The 19,368-nt window shown below is 38.2% G+C and overlaps 1 protein-coding gene across 1 annotated transcript in view; it reads left to right on the top strand.

Moving 5' to 3' along the window:
- abcd3a (ATP-binding cassette, sub-family D (ALD), member 3a) overlaps positions 1-19,368 on the top strand; it is a 50,821-nt gene that overhangs the window by 15,953 nt on the left and 15,500 nt on the right. Inside the window, exons 9-16 of the mRNA XM_008438246.3 lie at positions 4,125-4,267; positions 4,364-4,433; positions 14,700-14,769; positions 15,010-15,107; positions 15,356-15,447; positions 17,392-17,483; positions 17,581-17,653; positions 17,747-17,810. Of these exons, the coding sequence (XP_008436468.1) occupies positions 4,125-4,267; positions 4,364-4,433; positions 14,700-14,769; positions 15,010-15,107; positions 15,356-15,447; positions 17,392-17,483; positions 17,581-17,653; positions 17,747-17,810 (702 nt within the window). The remainder of the gene's footprint in view (positions 1-4,124; positions 4,268-4,363; positions 4,434-14,699; positions 14,770-15,009; positions 15,108-15,355; positions 15,448-17,391; positions 17,484-17,580; positions 17,654-17,746; positions 17,811-19,368) is intronic.

The raw sequence follows: 19,368 nt of genomic DNA, 5'->3' as shown, positions 1-19,368 counted from the left end.
AGATTCAAAGCAGTTGAGCACTGGACCGGAGAGTCCGACCCAACTCTCCAGTCGATTCAGTAAAATGTCCTGATCAACACTGAGGTCCAACAGAACCAGCACTGTGGTTCTCCCACAGTCTGTATTTATATGGATGTCATTGAACACTTTGATTAGGCCAGTCTCCGTGCTGTGGTGAGACCGGAAACCAGACTGGAAGGAATCAAAATGATTTATTATTGTTAGGAAGTTATTCAATTGTTTAAAAACTGATTTTTCAATCATTTTGCTGATGAATGGGAGGTTGGAGATCAGCCTGTAATTCTGCAGTAGTGATTTGTCCAGATTGTTCTTTTTTATCAGTGGTTTGATAACTGCTGTTTTCAAAGCCTGGGGGAAAAAAAACACCTGAAGAGAGCGATGAGTTACTATTTGGATCAGATCATTAATGACATGACAGGCAGGACTTTCTTAAAGAAATGTGTGGGTAGGACATCCAGACAGCAGGAACTGGAGCTTCACTGACTTATAATTTCTTCTAGGGTTTTATAATTAAGTAGCTGAAACTGGGTCATTTTTCCTGTATTTGTTTTGTTTGGGCACAGCATTGGTAATGTCTTTGGAGTGGATGTGCAGATTAATCCTCTGATTTTTTTAATTTACTCTGAAAAGAAGCTGGAAAACTTGTTGCAGGCATTAGATTGAAGTTCAGGTGGCAACGTCATAGGAGGGTTTGTCAGCCTGTAAACTGTCGCAAATAAAGCTGAAGCTTTGTTAATGTTTTTGTTTATGACATCTGCAAAGAAAGCCTCCCTTGCATGTTTTAGAGTTGAGTGATAGTTAGGTAATCTTTCTTTATAGATTTCATTTTAAACATGAAGTTGAGTTTGATGCCATCTCCGTTCAGCCCTACGGCAGAGTTATCTGGCAGATTGAACTGTTTGTGCATTTCTCCATGGAAATTTCTTCCTACCAGACACAACCTTCACTTTAATGGGGACAATGTAATCAATGATATCTGAAAGTTTAGACTGGAAATCATCTACCAACTTATCTACATCATTACAGCTTAAGGGCGAGGAAGAGGAGTAGATTTGATTAAATGTTTCTGCTGTGATTTTTGTGAAAGTACGTCTTGTGACAGTAGCTGTTTGTCCAAGTGGGTTAACGGATAAAGAACTTTCAAAGATAACAGGAAGTGATCTGACAGGGCGATATCAGTTACAGAAACATTGGAAATATTCACACCCTTACTGATAACCAGGTCCAGTGTGTGTCCATGAGTGTGTGTTGCTTGTTTGACATGTTGTGTTAAACCAAAACTCTAATATATTAATGAGCTTTTTTGCTCCTGTCTTGGCGGTTGTCAACATGAATGTTGAGTTTGTAAACCTTTACAATTATTAAACAATCATAATCAATGCATATGAGTGATAGTAGCTCATTCAAGCCCGTAAAGAAATTTTTCACCTATGTTGGAATTTTGTATAAAGTTAGTGTCAAAGTTCATTTATGACCTTTAACCTCAATTCCCAGATACTCAAAAGAGGTGAAATTACCTTATTGATTGATTAATGATTAATTGGCCATTTTCTCAACAACCTTAATTTTTTCTTGCATCATGGACGTTATCTGTCTTTCCATAACATAAAGAGCAACATTTTTCGTAATTTGCTGAGTTAAATACCCCACCATTTAATTTAGACATTATTTTGTCAGCAATATTAATTTGTTTCTTCAATTGGTTTTCTAACATTAAACTTTGATATATTTATGAACTACAACAAAACAGGTTGCTGAATAAAAAAATAAAAACTGAAAAGAATAAAACGTGAAAAACATATTGAACAGAGCAATATGCATTCAGAAGTAACGACGTCACTTGACAAAATGTAACGTTTCAATTGTTGGCTGTGTGGTTTATGACTTTGTATTTTTGTGTTTTTATTATGTAATGCATTTGAAATGCCTCGTTGCAGAATGGTGTAATACAAATAAAATTTGATGGATTGCTTGATTGAAATACTGTGTGGTTGCTCTTGAAGGAAGGTTGAATCTTTGCTTCATGAACAGCCCTCAAAATCAACCCTACTTATTGGCATAATGTGTTTTTTCCCCCCATCATGTTACAATTTTTCTGTTATACTCCCCTGTCCTCTGCTTTTCTGTCATCACATTCTCAACTTCATAGCTAATCAGTACGTTTTGAATGAGAAGTTGACACTGCTACGTCACGCAGCTCAGCTGAATTAGCCTTATTAAGGTGACACCTAAGGAACCGTGTAAGTGTTTGTATTTCAAAAGGAGCTACAGAAAGTGCATTTTGCATCTCACACCAGACTCTGTTTAGCCTGTTTCTCTTTCCTGTCCTGGTATAACCGCGCCATTGTTATTTTTATGGACCACTTGCATAGTACATCTGGAAATTTTGCAAATGTGCACAACGCTGGGAGGAAAAAAGACAATTTCTTTTTCATGCCATCTCAAACTGTGCACTGCTGTGGTAGAACAATTCAGTTAACTAAATCAAGTTAAGATCTATACTTATGGAGATGTAATTAATTTAGTGCTATTCGGATATGGAAAAATAATGCAGAAAAATGGTTGTAGAACAACTCAAAACCACTTGTTTCTTTTCTCCGTGTCGACTGCTACACACAGACTTGTTGCCATAGTAACTGACAATCACAGAGGATGTGTGCGCAACTTGACTTGCAGCAGGGACCAGTGTTGTGACAATCTGTGCTGTCTCATCAGATTTCCAACCATAGCACATCTAGATAGCTATGTATATTGGTTGGTGCTACCCTTAGAAAATCGCTACCGTCATGTTTACATACAAAAGACCTTAGCAGTTGGTGTCAATTTTAAATATAATAATCAAATTGTTCTTTTAAGTGATGTGTTTTAAGTGGCACTTAGCAGAGATAAGTAGCATTTGAGAATAATATGTGAATGACAAAAACTTTTCTGAAAGCACTTGAATCCCTGCTTTAAAATACCTTTTCATGTAAATGCACTAAAACCCTTCATGAGAATAGTGTACCTAGTTTTAATATGTAAAGCTAGTACATTTAGATGCACTGAAACCCCAAACACCCCCAAATGTGTATTTTAGAATTCCACCTTTATAAAATACACATGTGTATTTTATGCACATGATGATACCAAAATTCCATCAAAATATCCTACCTGGTAAATATGTGGGTAGCACATTTTGCTACACCAGATTCCTTCATTTGAATGTTGTTGCAAAATATAGAGGTAGCACATGTTGATGCACTAAAACTCCTTCATCAGAACATCCTAGTACCAGGTTAATCGGTAGAGGATCTTGATGCACCAAGGCCTTTCATAAGTATATTCTACCTGTTTCACATTAGTAGACAGCAGATGTTTATCTACTCAATTCACTGATCAGAAAATCCTACCTCTATGTACATGGTGATGCGCTAAATTATTAAATTGGAATATCTTACCTGTTACCTGCTACCCATAATAATGTGTGGGTAGCGCATATTGGTGTATTAAGACACAGCATCAGAATATCCTACCATTTTAAAAATATTTAAAATACCAAGGTAACGCATAGTGTCATTACACTGTAATATATTTCTAACTGTAAGTGTTTGTTAGAATGAAACAAGTAAAAGAAAAAAGTATGTTACAGGAAAACTACTCTGTACTTTTCCCAAATAGTGCCACCTGGCCAGTCCAGTTATTTAAATGAGGTGTGGCAGCAAGGAGACACCTTAAACATGCAGGACCTGCATTTCTTTAGGATGCAGGTCAATGCTCTAAGAGCCTAGTTAAAGCTGAAATCTATATCTTTAATTTTTCTGTTGATATGTAGGAGCTATTTTTGCTTAAATTTCTGCTCTTTTTAGGAGATTTGAATGTTTTCAGCTTTATTGGTGACATGACAGTGGAGGGATGTGAATGTTTTAATGATGCTGCTGTAAGACCTGCTAGAAAATACCAGAAACTGTTCTTGAGAAGAGAGAAACTAGAGTTTGTTGTTTTGTTCAAATGGCAATGTGTAAGTTTTTTCATCTCTGAAATCTTTTCTTCTTTTATTAAAGAAGACATCCATGGTTTTTGTCTCATAAATTGGCAATAAATTCCTTTCCCCCTTCTGTAAATAGGGTCCAGCAATCATGATGGCTTACCTGCTGATCTCAGGCCTGTTCCTGACCAGACTGAGGAGACCCATAGGAAAGATGACGGTGACTGAGCAGCGCTACGAGGGAGAGTACCGCTATGTGAACTCACGCCTTATCACTAACAGGTGAGCACAGCTACTGGGATCCGATCAATGTGTGAAAACTGCACAAGAAATGCATGGGTAAATGACACTTTATCTCCACTGATGTTTCCTATTAAGTGAGGAGATTGCCTTCTACAATGGAAACTTGAGGGAAAAGCAGACAATTCATTCAACATTCAAGAAACTTGTAAGTGATATCTTAACAATTCAGTTCAGTGTATTTATAGAGTTTCCATTCGCAACACGTCATTTCAAGGCAATTTACAAGACAAATGGATCCAATTTATGCTCTTGAGTTATAATCTGATCAATCCAAAAACAGATTCAGTTACATACATTACTATTTAATCCTAATAATGGTAACATGCATTCAAAATCTGTTTCAAAACCCAAAAAGGGTTGGTCGTCTAATGATTAAAAACATTAGAAGACCAAATCTTAGGATTGAGATAGGAACGATTTCTTTAGCATTTTAAAACTTTCAGCAGAGGCAGAACTCTGCTCAGTGTGAAGAGCCACCAGCCAGGACTGAATGGGAGTTTGAGAAATTAGAACAGACACAAAAAGCACAGCAGCACTGACCCTAGAGTATTTTCTATGTTAAAAGTTAATGGCAGTAGTAGTTGCTTCATCTAGGAGAGAAAGACAGCTAAGCAGTTAAGATCTGAGCATATAGTAATATTATTTACATTCTGATCCCAGTAGCTGTATCTCATTATTATTCAGTCCATTGAAAATAGTATTTGTATTAAAGGAAAAAAATATGTAACGATCTAATGTAATAATTGAATGGTTATAATGTTATATATAAGCTACAGTGGCATTGCAATGTTCCTTTGGATACACAGCAGCTGTCTGTACATTTATATGTTAGATAAGAAATTACAAAGCAGATTTATATAAATTCCAGTAAAATTGCTGGAAGTGCAATTTTGTTATATAACAAATTTGTTACATAATGAGTATGACTTGTTATATATTATATACAAGTTATAATTTATAACTTGTGTATATATATATATATATATAGTATATTCATTTGTTACGCACAGACTGATATATTTCAAATAATGTTTAATGTTGATGAAGACTAATGAAAACCCCAAGTTCAGTGTCAGAAAATTAGAATATTACTTAAGACCAATACAAAAAAAGGATTTTTAGAACTGTTGGCCAACTGAAATGTATGAGCATATACAGCACTCGGTACTTAGTTGGGGCTCCTTTTGCCCAGTTTACTTGATTCTAAAACACAATACCTATTCTACTTAAATTAGGTTTGTGTGTTTTACTCAAGTCTCACTAAACTGTTTATTCAACTCAAGTAATGTCAGTAGTACATACACTGCTCAAAAAAATAAAGGGAACACTTAAACAACACAATATAACTCCAAGAAAATCAAACTTCTGTGAAATCAAACTGTCCACTTAGGAAGCAACACTGATTGACAATCAATTTCCCCTGCTGTTGTGCAAATGGAATAGACAACAGATGGAAATTATTGGCAATTAGCAAGACACACTCAATAAAGGAGTGGTTCTGCAGGTGGGGACCACAGACCACTTCTCAGTACCTATGCTGTCTGGCTGATGTTTTGGTCAGTTTTGAATGTTGGTGGTGCTTTCACACTTGTGGTAGCATGAGACGGACTCTACAACCCACACAAGTGGCTCAGGTAGTGCAGATCATCCAGGATGGCACATCAATGCGAGCTAGAAGGTTTGCTGTGTCTGTCAGCGTAGTGTCCAGAGGCTGGAGGCGCTACCAGGAGACAGGCCAGTACACCAGGAGACATGGAGGAGGCCATAGAGGGCAACAACCCAGCAGCAGGACCACTACCTCCGCCTTTGTGCAAGAAGGAACAGGAGGAGCACTGCCAGAGCCCTGCAAAATAACCTCCAGCAGGCCACAAATGTGCATGTGTCTGCACAAACGGTTAGAAACCGACTCCATGAGGATGGTATGAGGGCCCGACGTCCACAGATGGGGGTTGTGCTCACAGCCCAACACCGTGCAGGACGCTTGGCATTTGCCAGAGAACACCAGGATTGGCAAATTCGCCACTGGCGCCTTGTGCTCTTCACAGATGAAAGCAGGTTCACACTGAGCACATGTGACAGACGTGACACAGTCTGGAGATGCCGTGGAGAGCGGTCTGCTGCCTGCAACATCCTTCAGCATGACCGGTTTGGCAGTGGGTCAGTAATGGTGTGGGGTGGCATTTCTTTGGAGGGCCGCACAGCCCTCCATGTGCTCACCAGAGGTAGCCTGACTGCCATTAGGTACCGAGATGAGATCCTCAGACCCCTTGTGAGACCATATGCTGGTGCGGTTGGCCCTGGGTTCCTCCTAATGCAGGACAATGCTAGACCTCATGTGGCTGGAGTGTGTCAGCAGTTCCTGCAAGATGAAGGCATTGAAGCTATGGACTGGCCCGCCCGTTCCCCAGACCTGAATCCGATTGAGCACATCTGGGACATCATGTCTCGCTCCATCCACCAACGTCACGTTGCACCACAGACTGTCCAGGAGTTGGCGGATGCTTTAGTCCAGGTCTGGGAGGAGATCCCTCAGGAGACTATCCGCCACCTCATCAGGAGCATGTCCAGGAGTTGTAGGGAGGTCATACAGGCACGTGGAGGCCACACACAATACTGAGCCTCATTTTGACTTGTTTTAAGGACATTACATTAAAGTTGGATCAGCCTGTAGTGTGTTTTTTCACTTTAATTTTGGGCGTGGCTCCAAATCCAGGCCTCCATTGGTTAATAAATTTGATTTCCATTGATGATTTTTGTGTGATTTTGTTGTCAGCACATTCAACTTTTTACAGAACAAAGTATTCAATGAGAATATTTCATTCATTCAGATCTAGGATGTGTTATTTGAGTGTTCCCTTTATTTTTTTGAGCAGTGTACATGTTTGGCCTGAGAAAGTTACCAGACTAAGTTATTTTTAGTAAACTGGATTTGAATATATTTGTTACTGGAGCAATGCTTCAGCTCAACCTAAGTTGCAACATCTGAGGCATTATGACTTGTGCCTCAGATGTGCCATCTTCGACTAATCGAAGATGGTTCGATTAGTCTTTCGCCCCTATACCCAGGTCGGACGACCGATTTGCACGTCAGGACCGCTACGGGCCTCCCACTAGACATGCCCCCCCATTCCCTGAGTAAAAAAAGCAACTCACTGAGTAACGTTCACTGACAGCAAGTCAGATTAAAAATTATACACAAATCAACAGAAATATTACTTTTGTACAATAAAATGTCAGCAAATGCTCATTTACAGTTGTAAACTGCACATGGCAACAATATTTGTTGCTATAGGGTGTTTATATTTTTGTTCAGTATAAGTAAGTTGAACTACTATTATGTTTTGTTTACATGTACTTGTTCAGTGTACTTAGGAGTTTGTTGTATAAACTTAATTGTTTCAAGTTAAATTAACTTAGTTTAGTGAAGTTGATTCAACTTAGAAATGGCAAGTAAATTATCCTCTTCTTAACTCAACTACATCAAGTTAGTCCAACTTACATTAACAATACAGTTTACTTAGCAGAATCTAGGAAACCGATTGCCTTAAACAAATTAACCACAAAAAAGATTTCAAGTTCACAAGATTCAATGTTTTAACAAAATGTAATGTACTTAGCATAACCTAACAGTCAATAACCCCACAGGAACCTGGATAAAGTCTACCATGGCATCTGAAGCCTGTGGATAATAAGAAAAGTACAAATTAACAAAAAGAATGAGGTGAAAGTTAAGATTTTCTTGTGTACAACCTCTGACAAACAGAATAGCAGTGTGGAACTCTTTCCTCGAGAGAAACTGAAAGACATCACAGCATAGCCGTCCTCATGGCAACGTCATTGGTCTAGAAGTAGGGAGAACAATGAAAGTAAGCACAAGCTTATTCTGAAGAAACTGAATCACATTTGTTTACATTAAGTGGCATAAAATAATTATTCACCCTTATTTGTTGTCTGACTGACTGATTATAATTTTGATGGTTGTATAGTTTAAGGAACAACGGCAATTTCCCAACCTGCTATCAGCTGATTATTATATTGATGCCATAGAACAGTGTTTCTCAACCTGTTTCAGCCCAGCGCCCCCCCAGCCTTTATCCAGGTCCCTCACCGCCCCCACCAAAGAATGTATAGGCTACTTTGCACTGACCATTATTTTATCATTAATATTACTATCACTATTGTAGATTTTTTTATTTTCATGCTTGTTTCTGTATTTATCATTAAAAATAATTTCCCAGAGAACAAAAAGTCATGGGAATAGAAAATATTTTCACAGGCGTCTATGAAAAATGCAACAAACATTCAAGTTAAAATCTGTAGGTCTAACAACAGCCAGTCAGAGTGGAGAATATATTCTTATTCTTTGCCATTTTCTAGTTGTTAAATATTCCACAAATGAGCAGATAAAAGTTGTACAACATGCCAGTTTAAACTTTGAACTGATATTGAAGAAATAAATATATCAAATCTAATTAAAAACATAAAAGTGATCAGTTATTTACTGTTATGGTCTGTAAGATATAGTTTCTTTCCTGTTGATAAATTTATTTTATCGTTTATTGACCATCAGTAATCTTCACTCATCACCTGCTGCGCCTCCTAATCATCATGTGTTTCACAGCATGTGTTGATTTTTTTCACTGTTCAGCGTCAGATTCTCTGTTTTTATGCTCCGTTTTATGTCCCGTTTCTCCTGTTTCAGAGTTTTGCGCTATGTGAACGTCTTTTTTTTTTTTTAAAGCCCCCTAAGTTGCAGGGCGGTCGGGAAGCGTATCGATGGGGAAAAGGCAGACTGACATAAACCTTTTAAAACAACGGAAACAATTTCTGCATTTTCATTATTGAAATTTAAAAGTGCTGTGTTGTTCTATCACCCCGGTTTCATACCGGACCACTTACAGCACCGTGTTAACGCTATAAAATGAACGCTCTCTATCGTGGTATCACCCATGGAGGGATTTCTTTATTTCTTTATTTAAATGAGTTCATTTTTCAGAGGGATACACAGTGAGGGTATTGTGATTTTAGCTACCAGTAGCAGGAGAACGGAGCTGCGCCAAGAAGCTAACAGAAGCTACAAACACTGAATAGAAGAAGAGCTGCCATCGATACAGTTGCAGCCAAGCATGGTTTAATGTTACACAATACAGTTTTACCAAGTTGCTCAAAGTCTAAACTGGTGTTGTTGTGCATTTAAGGTGTAAAGTTTACCTTCGACTAAACGGCCCCCCAAAGGCATCCCAGCGCCCCCTTTTGTAAAAATGTCCGCCAGCGCCGCCTGCCGTCCTCTGAACGCCCCCTGGGGGGCGGTACTGCCCATGTTGAGAACCGCTACCATAAACTGTTGCTCAATCATTATTTCAACAACTGTGTTTTTTCCTGTCTCAATCACAGAAATACCATCAACACAAATTAGTAGCCTATTCTTAACAAGCTTAACGTGACATGTTGTCATTAAGTAACTAACATTGTCTGCATCCAACAGCATTACTCTACTTAATCGGTTTGTTTAGAAAAAAACTGTAAAGGTTTTTGCCTTTTAATAGTTGTGTGCCATGATTCTAACACAAGTGTCCACCTCTGCACAGCAACATGTCTCTGTAGTGTCCACTGCTGCGAGCATCTTAACAGTAATGTTGCATTTAAAGGTGCCTTGGAGAAACACATTACTACACATTAGCAACTGATTAAACCATTGTAATGATTAATCAGTTGTGCTGTGGACAAAGGCCACATATTGCTGGGTTTCAGATGACATAGCACCGACATGACCCAATGTAGATGGAGGGCCTGAAGTAAATCCAGCCCATTTATTTTGTTGATCCAGCATCAAAATGCCTAAAATCTGTGTCCTTTACGGTTGTTCAAACCTTTCTAATAGAGAGAAATATGAACGTTATTTTCATGTTTCGAAAGTATTTGGTCACAAGGGAGTTAATTTTAAAAATTTAACTGAAAAAAGAGGACTAAAGTGGATTGACTTTCCTCCTCTTTCCAAAATAGACGGTGTGAAAACACCTAACAATGCCAGTGTTTGCAGCGACCACTTTCTAACAGGTAATGATCACATCGTTTTAATTGTATTTTCAGTATTTTTTTGGACAGTAAGATATGTTATTTTTATGCCCTAGCGTGGTTGTCCTCAGAGTGCTAATGTTGTTAGCAGCTAGCTCAGTGCCGAGACAGACAGAAAATATGTTTATTCAGAGGGACTTTAATGCTAAAAAAAAAAAAGGAAGAAAGCTAAATAAATTAAATATAATCTACCCAGCCATGCAGTCACAGTGAGCTGTGACTATTCCCCCACATGCCACGTGTCAGGCCACGAACCATGGGGGTTTCTGTAGATCGGAGTGAATAGTTGACCTACATTGGACCTGAATCCAGCGTCCCACAACGACTCATTAACATACAACTCCAGCATGAATTTGGGTTTATAGAAGCTAAATAAGTAATTTTTCAGGAGATCCAAGTTAGTAGAAATAACATGGGTTAGTATTTTGTTAGTGATAGCATTGTTATAATAGATTAATTACTGAAAGTAGCACAACTCACTACTCACCCAGCATAAACCAGTCAACAACCATTGAATGCTTTTTTGGATCCTTCAGAGGCTTCAATACATTCAAAACGGTGCTGCCAGGATCCTAGTGAGAGCTCGTAAATTTGATCACATCACACCTACTCTTTACAAGCTTCACTGGCTTCCTGTAACTTATAGGATTCAGTATAAAATTGCTCTCATCACCCATCACTGTCTATATGGAACCTCACCGGATTATTGAAGGACCTCCTTATTTCACATTCAACTTCTAGATCCTTACGATCCCAAGCCTGTAATCTTCTCCACCTTCCTCGATCAACACTAAGGACTATGGGTGATGGAGCATTTGCTGTGGCTCCTCGTCTATGGAACTCTCTCCCGGACTATTTGAGAGCCCCGCAATCATTGTCCGATTTTAAAACTGGCTTGAAAACCTTTTTAGACAAGCCCACTCCACTCTTAAATGACTGTCTTTTTTTATTATTGTTTTTGATTGCTGATTTCATTTGTTTTTAGCTGCACTGTGTAGCACTTTGAGATTTGTATTAATGAAAAGTGCGTTATAAATTAAATGCTTGACCCAAACTAAATGATTGTATTCTCCAGGCTTTTGAAAACTTTCTTCTCTCTCGTCGTATAATATGAGGTCTGCAGTTATGTGGATCGCTTTGATGCAGGTAAATCCTCAAGATTATATGAGAAATCTTTTTTACCGAGATAATACCGATCGTATCATAAATATACATTTATTTTTTCGAGATGCCTTGTCTGTTTCGGCCTATTTAGGGCATTAGCGTACTAATTGTGATCAATTTTGCTTTGTTTTGAACCGGAGAAATCCACTTCCGGACCTCCATCTCCACATGGCCGAGTGAAATGAATTCTACATGAAAGTTAGCAGGCTGAGTTTATACTTAAAAACATGCTGAAGGGAGGCAGTTGAAAGGCAGGTAATTATTAGTCAGATCTCTTATCATGGACAAAAACATTAAAGACTCTCAAGTAAAAGGCACGGCAGTTTTAGTTAATGTTTGACCATGAGCCCATGCTAACATTGTGTTATTGGCACACTCCTATAGGAGCGTGCCAATGGCAGCCACTGGTGGTTTATATAAGGGGACATTTAGGACAGAAGCTATATTTTGCCTCACACATATGACTAAAGTATGGAAGCCCATTTCTGCCATGAAAGAAAAAAGACCAACAGAAAGTCATAATTATGACTTTCAAAGTCATAATTTCGACTTTGAAAGTCATAATTATGAGATTCAAAGTCAGAATTTCCACTTTCAAAGTCAAAGTTATGACTTTGAAAGTCATAATTACTAAAGAATCATACACGCACTCAAATTATTAAAATTGCACAAATATACAATTAAAATGTCACACACACATAACATTTTTCTCTCACATGCACACACAAAATACAAAAATTGCACATACATTCTTAAAATACCACACGTGCATGCATTTTTTTCCCTCTCGGACACACAAGACTAAAATTGTACATATACACTACTAAAATATCACACACATATACACAAAGCATACAGATAATATTCTGAATCAAAGGTCGAAAATATGTGTGCATGTGTGTGCGTGAACTAACACTAGGCTGAAATGAATGAATGAATGGGACTTGTATTTGTCTGTGTGAGAGACAAATTTTTTGTGTGAAAGTTGTCACGGAAGAGGAGGGGCATAATTTGGAGATCAGATGGCGCATGCGTTAATACCGCAGTGAAGTTAGCTTCAAGTTGGATATTAGATATTGGCGCTCCGCAAGCGGCGTTTAGCTCAAAGTTGATCCGATTTATGAACGCTAATTTCGGCCAGCCGTTCTCTACCGCTCCCTCCTCAGCCACTCGAACGTTCACTCTTGAGTGAAAGAGCCCTGGCTCTAACGCTGCTTACTCCGGCTCTAATGCCTTACTCCAAGAGCCGGAGTAAGCTGCGTTAGAGCTTCTCCTGCTCTAATGCCGCTTACTCTGGCACAGAGGTGGAGTAAGCGGCGTTGGAGTCTGCTCTTTGTGAATCTTCCCCCATTTTTGAATGGGTGTCGTTTCACAATCCTTTCCAGGATGTGGTTATCCCGATTGCTTGTCCATTTGTTTTTCTACCACATCTTTTCCTTTCCTTCACCTCTCTACGAATATGCTTGGACACAGGAGTTCTGTGGTCAGCCAGCCTCTTTAGCAATGACGTTTGTGTCTTGCCCTCTTGTGCAATTTGTCAAAGGTCATCTTTTGGATGACTGTCAGATCAGCAGTCATCCCCATGATTGAGTAGCCTACAGAAGTGCACTGAGACGATGTAAAAGCATTTGCAAGTGTTTTGAGTTAATTAGCTGATTTGAGTGTGTCACCAGGGGTCTTCAATACTGAACCTTTTCACAGTATTCTAATTTTCTGAGATACTGAATTTGGAGTTTTTATTAGTTTTCAGTAATAATCATAAACACTTTAAAAAATAAACATTTGAAATATGTCAGTCTGTATGTAATGGATTGATATAATATACAAATTTTACATTTTGAATGGAATTACTGATTTAAATAAACTTTATTTATGATATTCCGTTTTTTTTTTTTTTTACCAGCACCTGTATATCTAATGTGCAAAAACCAATATATTGTGCAAAAATATATTTTTTCTACAATTTTCTTTTAAAATTGTTGTAGAATTCTCCTTTCTATGTCTGAAATCAAGAAATGTATCCAAAAATATGACAGAAAAAAGCAAGCTTGAAACGGCTAAGAATGCAGCCAAACATTGCCATAGAGATGTTTAGAAACCTAAATTCAGACCCAAGTGCATTTCAATAGCCACCCAACTGGAAACTGGTAAGGGCAAAGTCTGTCACTCTTATTTGAGCTCCATAAAAGCTAGATTTATATAGAGCTTTTTCCAGTGAGGTGGAGGAGTTTGAGTCTAATAGTGTCTAAAAGTAGTAGCTTGAATACCCAATAGATTGACACCCTAACCAGAGGTATAAACACATTCTGCAACAAGCTCAGTCTGCCTGTAATTCAATATAATTACAAACAATGGTTGTGACTAAAGCCAAAGTTCAAAAGCACAGCTTAGACGACAGCTTTGTTTAATTTGCATATTTGGGCACTGTAGAAATGAGTATCAACACCAGCAAGCAAAAGTGATTAAAAATACTCGAAACATTTAGAACTACAAATAAACGTTATAAAATAATTTATTAAATTTAAATTTAATAGTGTAAATACTTTGTTTGAACCTCCACCAAGTAAATGTTTTGCATACTTTTAATTTAACCAAGAGATACTTATCAGAGGCAGTGGCACATGCAGGGGAAGAGATAAATCAGTAACTAAGGTTGTGTGAATCAATTCCAAACTTTAGAAAACATGACATGCTTGTGCAGTCATGATTCCATCGTGATGTGCAAGCAGAATGGAGTGGGTCTCCTCTCTGCTCTACTGCAGGCTGCTGTCAGTCAGATTGACCACCTGCATATGCTTCAGAAGTGGGAGAGGCTGGCAGCAGCTCACCGTTTGCTGTGCACCCCCCATTCTCTATATATGGAAAGGTATTCTTGAAAAACAATGGAAATGAACGACTGTAAGGTTTAGATGACATCAACAAAGCAGTCTGCAGAAATATGTTACCTTGGGTTCTGGATCTGGGACTCCAACCTCATGTCTGGTCCAAGAATATTGAAAATCAAATTTGTCCCAAGTTTGACTTTATTAATATTCTAAAAAAATAAATAAAAATATGTATATATATTTGTTTAACGAGTAAAGAGATGCTTGTCTTAAGTGGATGAACTTGGGAGGAGCTCATTATATTTAGTATCAAAATACTTTCTGATCTCTATATTGTATTTCCTCAGGCGGATCACCTGCATAATTTCATCTTCTTTCGCTTCTCTATGGGGTTTGTGGACAGCATTATTGCAAAGTGTAAGTTGAAATGTAGATTTATACACTGAACTCTCATTTATGTTAAATTAATGTTATTAAATAAATTTTTTTTAAACGTAGCAGAAAGTGTGCTCGTCTTTTTGCAGTGGCAGGGCAGATTGCGGGAGATATTGACTCCAGGTTTTTTTTGTTTTTGTTTTTTTTTAGATCTGCTTTGTTTTAAACTTGAGAACATTTCTTACCCTTTTCTGAATTTGGTCAATTGGTATTAATCTGCAGATGTGGCAACAGTGGTGGGCTATCTGGTGGTCAGCCGTCCCTTTCTCAAGCTGTCCGACCGCCGGCACCTGCACAGCACACATTCTGAGCTGCTGGAGGTCAGATCGTCGTATCTGCTTCATGTGTACACACACAAGTCTTACCTTCTAATCACCTTATTGTAGTTGTAGTACAGAATGTTAGAAAATGGAAAGGTTGTCTTTAAAAGGTGGTTTGACGTAGTTCAGACCTGATGATTCTGATTAATAAATTGTTGTGATGTGTCCTTCCATACCAATAGCACACAGATGTCAAACATACAGCAACTCCAAACTTTAAATATCTATTCATACTTTTTGGTTACCAGGACTACTACCAGAGTGGCAGGATGCTCTTGAGAATGTCTCAGGCCCTGGGTAGGATTGTATTGGCTGGGCGAGAGATGACCCGCCTTTCTGGGTGAGTATTGTGGGTTGATAGTTCATCTAAAAATTCTCCATGCAGGTGTTTGAAGTTAGTTAACTAATTAAGGTGCAACACCAGGAGTTTCTGATATTTCACTTTTTCCCAACTTTCTAAGTTTCTGACATGCTGAATTTTGTGGAAAAATTCCAAAAGAAAAGTCTTAAAATAGTTTAGCGTGTGTGTGTGTGTGTGTGTGTGTGTGTGTGTGTGTGTGTGTGTGTGTGTGTGTGTGTGTGTGTGTGTGTGTGTGTGTGTGTGTGTGTGTGTGTGCGCGCGCGCGCGCGCGCATCTATTAGTGACGTGCGGTGAGGTTTATTGCTGGTGAGGCACTGACTTATGACATAAGACACGTTATTGGACGTACAGAAATTTTGCGCATGCGTACAACACTGGGGGGCAAAAAGACTAATCTTTTACATTCATCCATAGCCGCGTTAACTCAGTGAAACTTATAAATGTAGGTATTAATTTCATGCTATGATCCACAGCAAAGTGATCTGTATTCGCCAAGCTATGCAGATTTGTTGCCATAGCAACTGAGAACAATGCCACTTCATGTTTTAGGATTTAACACCAAAAAACGTTCAAGAATTTTGCACACAGAACGGAACATTAAGTTTGTTGTTGTAGTACGTTTTAGGCTTAATGTTTTATTAATAAATAATTTCTGTGGTAGATTAGCTACCGCTTCTACTTTACTGAATTATTTAAACATTGTAGCCCACAAAACGCACATTTCATAAAAAAAACATCTTATTGCTGTCTTACCTTATCCATGAAATTCATGCACCGCTAATTCTGCACAAATTATCCGTTCATCCAAAGCCAAGTCTATCCTCGGCATGTCTTTTCTACTCCGTTTGAGAATCATCAAACTGTCTCAAAGCAAAACTTTCAGCTCCGGTGTTGGTCTTCCTTTAGTTATCATCTCCTGCTTCAATTGAAAATCCAATTTAGAAAACTGTAAATGTAGTCTTTCATGTTGACGTCGGAAGAAAGAAGAAAACAAATATATGGCTGTACTTTACTTATTAACTGTGTGGCTAGCTCCATGGCTAGCTCACCATGTCTTACTCTGCAGTTGTGCAGTCACAATATGCAGAGTATTGCATATACTCTGCATATTGACTATATGCCTCAAATGTGAGTTCTCTTGTCTCACCGCCCCCAGCGGTGAGGCAAGAGAACTGCCTGCCTCACCTCGAGTCTGTTCTCTGTTGTTTCTTATCGCTCCTCTGCACACAAAACACGATACACACACAGTTAGTGATAAAAAACACTGTACATTATATACATAAGCTAAATTACGGAGAATCAGTCCATATATTAAATGTTTTTTAGCCATTTTATTGCCGGCGTACAGACAGGACGAACATGCTGTCATATAATGGCAGCCAGTGCAGTTAGCGAGAGGTTGCGCAATCGCAGGAGCGGCTCAGCTGCTGCTGCCTCACCGGTTTCGCTTCTGAGGATTTGAATGGGAAAATGCGAAAATCCAGCGATTTTGAAGAAAAAAAATCATCACAATTGGTTAAGCTAAGTAAAAAATAGATACTTTATAGTACATGAAAATAGCAATATAAATGATTTTATTATATATATATTCATGATGACAGGTGAGGCTCTGATCCCCTGACCGCACGTCACTGGTGTGTATATATATATACATGTATTTAATGAATCTATAGAATATGGGTTTTACTTTCTGAAATTAATATTAATTATTAATATTTCAGTATTTCTGAAATACCAAAAGTATTTCAGAAATACTGAAATATTACTATTTCTCAAATACCATTTGAGTATTTCAGAAGTATTATTTAATTACTGAAAATCAATATTTTCTGAATATAATTCAGAAAATATTGATTATAAATATCCACATTTTCTGGATGTATACCTTGAAAACAAACTTTTTTTGGTGTTTGTTCCACTTAGGTTCACAGCTCGAATCACTGAACTGATGACAGTTTTAAAGGAGCTCAACACTGGCAAATATGAACGCACCATGGTTTCCTTGCAGGAGAGGGGTACACACAGAAATCTGTCATTGGTACTGGTCGTCATTTCTTCTGACCAACGCTGTCTTTTCTAAACCCAGTGGTTATATTTTTGCCTCCACTGTAGAAACAGAGACTGCTGAGAAAACCATCCTAGTCCCTGGAAGTGGTCAGATCATTAACAGAGACAACATCATTAAGTAATTCTTGCTCTTAAATAGAAAAAGATATCTTTGGTGGTTCTTTTTGCCTTTCTTGGTAAAATGTATTTTCTTTTTTGTGACATTTTGCAGATTTGACCATACTCCACTGGCGACACCAAACGGAGACCTACTGATCAGAGACCTCACATTTGAGGTAGAGTATGTAAATGTGTTCATTTCAGCGGCTCAGTGGCTGAAATGTACAACAACCACAGAGTAACCACACAATCTATTGATTAAAATTGTTCCTGTATTTTTAAGAAATATTGAAGGGTTTAGTGGTAAAATAAAGCAACCTGATAATATCATAGCTCTAACAGGCCAACTTAAATATGAAGTATTGAGGTTGACCTGATGATCCAGATAACAGAGTTGGACTCATAAAGGAGTTCTGTTTTCACACTCAACTCCTGCTTCCGGCTCTGTTCAGAGCAGATGTGTTGTCTGTTTTCTGAAAGAGTGCAGGGTTTCCCCTAGAAAACCTGCTCAACATCTCTGCCTGACTAGAAGTAGACAAAGCATTTGATATGGCGCATGTTGTAGCATTGTAGCAACGCTTAGCTTGGTCAAGTAAAGCCTGGCAGCCAGCCAGACTTATAATACACAGGTGGAAACCCTGAAGCGTGCAACATTACACAGAAGATGGGAGTGTGTAACGTGCAGCACAAAGCAACCAATCGGAGCAGTCAGAAAAAAAGAGGTCCAACTTTTGCAACAAAATCTAACTAACTGAAATGCTCCTCTGTCTGTTGGACTTGAGGTTAACATCTGTCTTTCTCCAGCTGTAATCTCACCTGACATTTGGGTAGGTGGAGCGCTCTGAAAGGAGGCACACCTTTTATAACGAGTCACAGGTTTGTCGCGATATACAATAAATCAGGTAATCGCATGAAAAATTAAAATGAGATTAAAATTAGAGTGTGAATTTGAACAATGTACAAACCAGCATGGCAGGTTGGCAAGTTGAGTAGAAAAAAAATGCTTTCAGTTTGAACTCCTGTCTAGGGATGGACTGGTCATCAGGGTGATGCCATTTCAGCTGAAGTCAGAGTGGAAGTAGGGTACATATGTACAACAGAGTTGAGAATAAATCATATGATTTATGTAATTTACATAATTTGATTGTACTGACAGGTTTTGTAACCCAGGGAAATGTTGCACACAAAATAGAAAAACAGAGGCAGGTAAAATGTTTGAGTGGCCGATTTATTATTTTTTTTACGTTTTTAATTTCCACCCCTGCTGACACCATTATTTAAAGTTCAGGGTGGTCAATTGGTACAAATGTTTTAGGTTAGTTCTGTTCATTTTAATTAAAATTTGTGTTTTTCTATGCTCAGAATTCAAGAGTTTTTCTCTGGATTGAAGGATACAATACAAAAGTATTGCATTAATTAAAAAGTTTTATTCAAGTGTTAGGTAACTGAGGTTATTGCACATGGCTCAGTTTGCATTGTGTCAGTGATTTACCTCCATTCCTTCCTTCTCATCCAACTATGAGCTGCATTTATGACATCACTTGTGCTGCACAAGTGCATTTTCTGCAATAAAAGTGGGTACAGTTATTGATGTCTGAACATATTAAGAACAAGAGAGCCAATGCTGATCAGAAGCTAATGAAGGTAAAGCTAACTGGGTGATGCAGCTCCACATGCCACTCTACAGATTGCAGCACTGTGTTGTCCATTGTTATGCCTGTTTAAAAATTAGTG

This window comes from Poecilia reticulata, chromosome 20 (assembly GCF_904066995.2).
Source record: "Poecilia reticulata chromosome 20, P_reticulata-male-v2, whole genome shotgun sequence".
In the NCBI taxonomy this organism is placed as follows: Eukaryota; Metazoa; Chordata; class Actinopteri; order Cyprinodontiformes; family Poeciliidae; genus Poecilia; species Poecilia reticulata.
The sequence above is the reverse complement of the archived record's forward strand: the minus strand, read 5'-3'. Positions and strand labels throughout refer to the sequence as shown.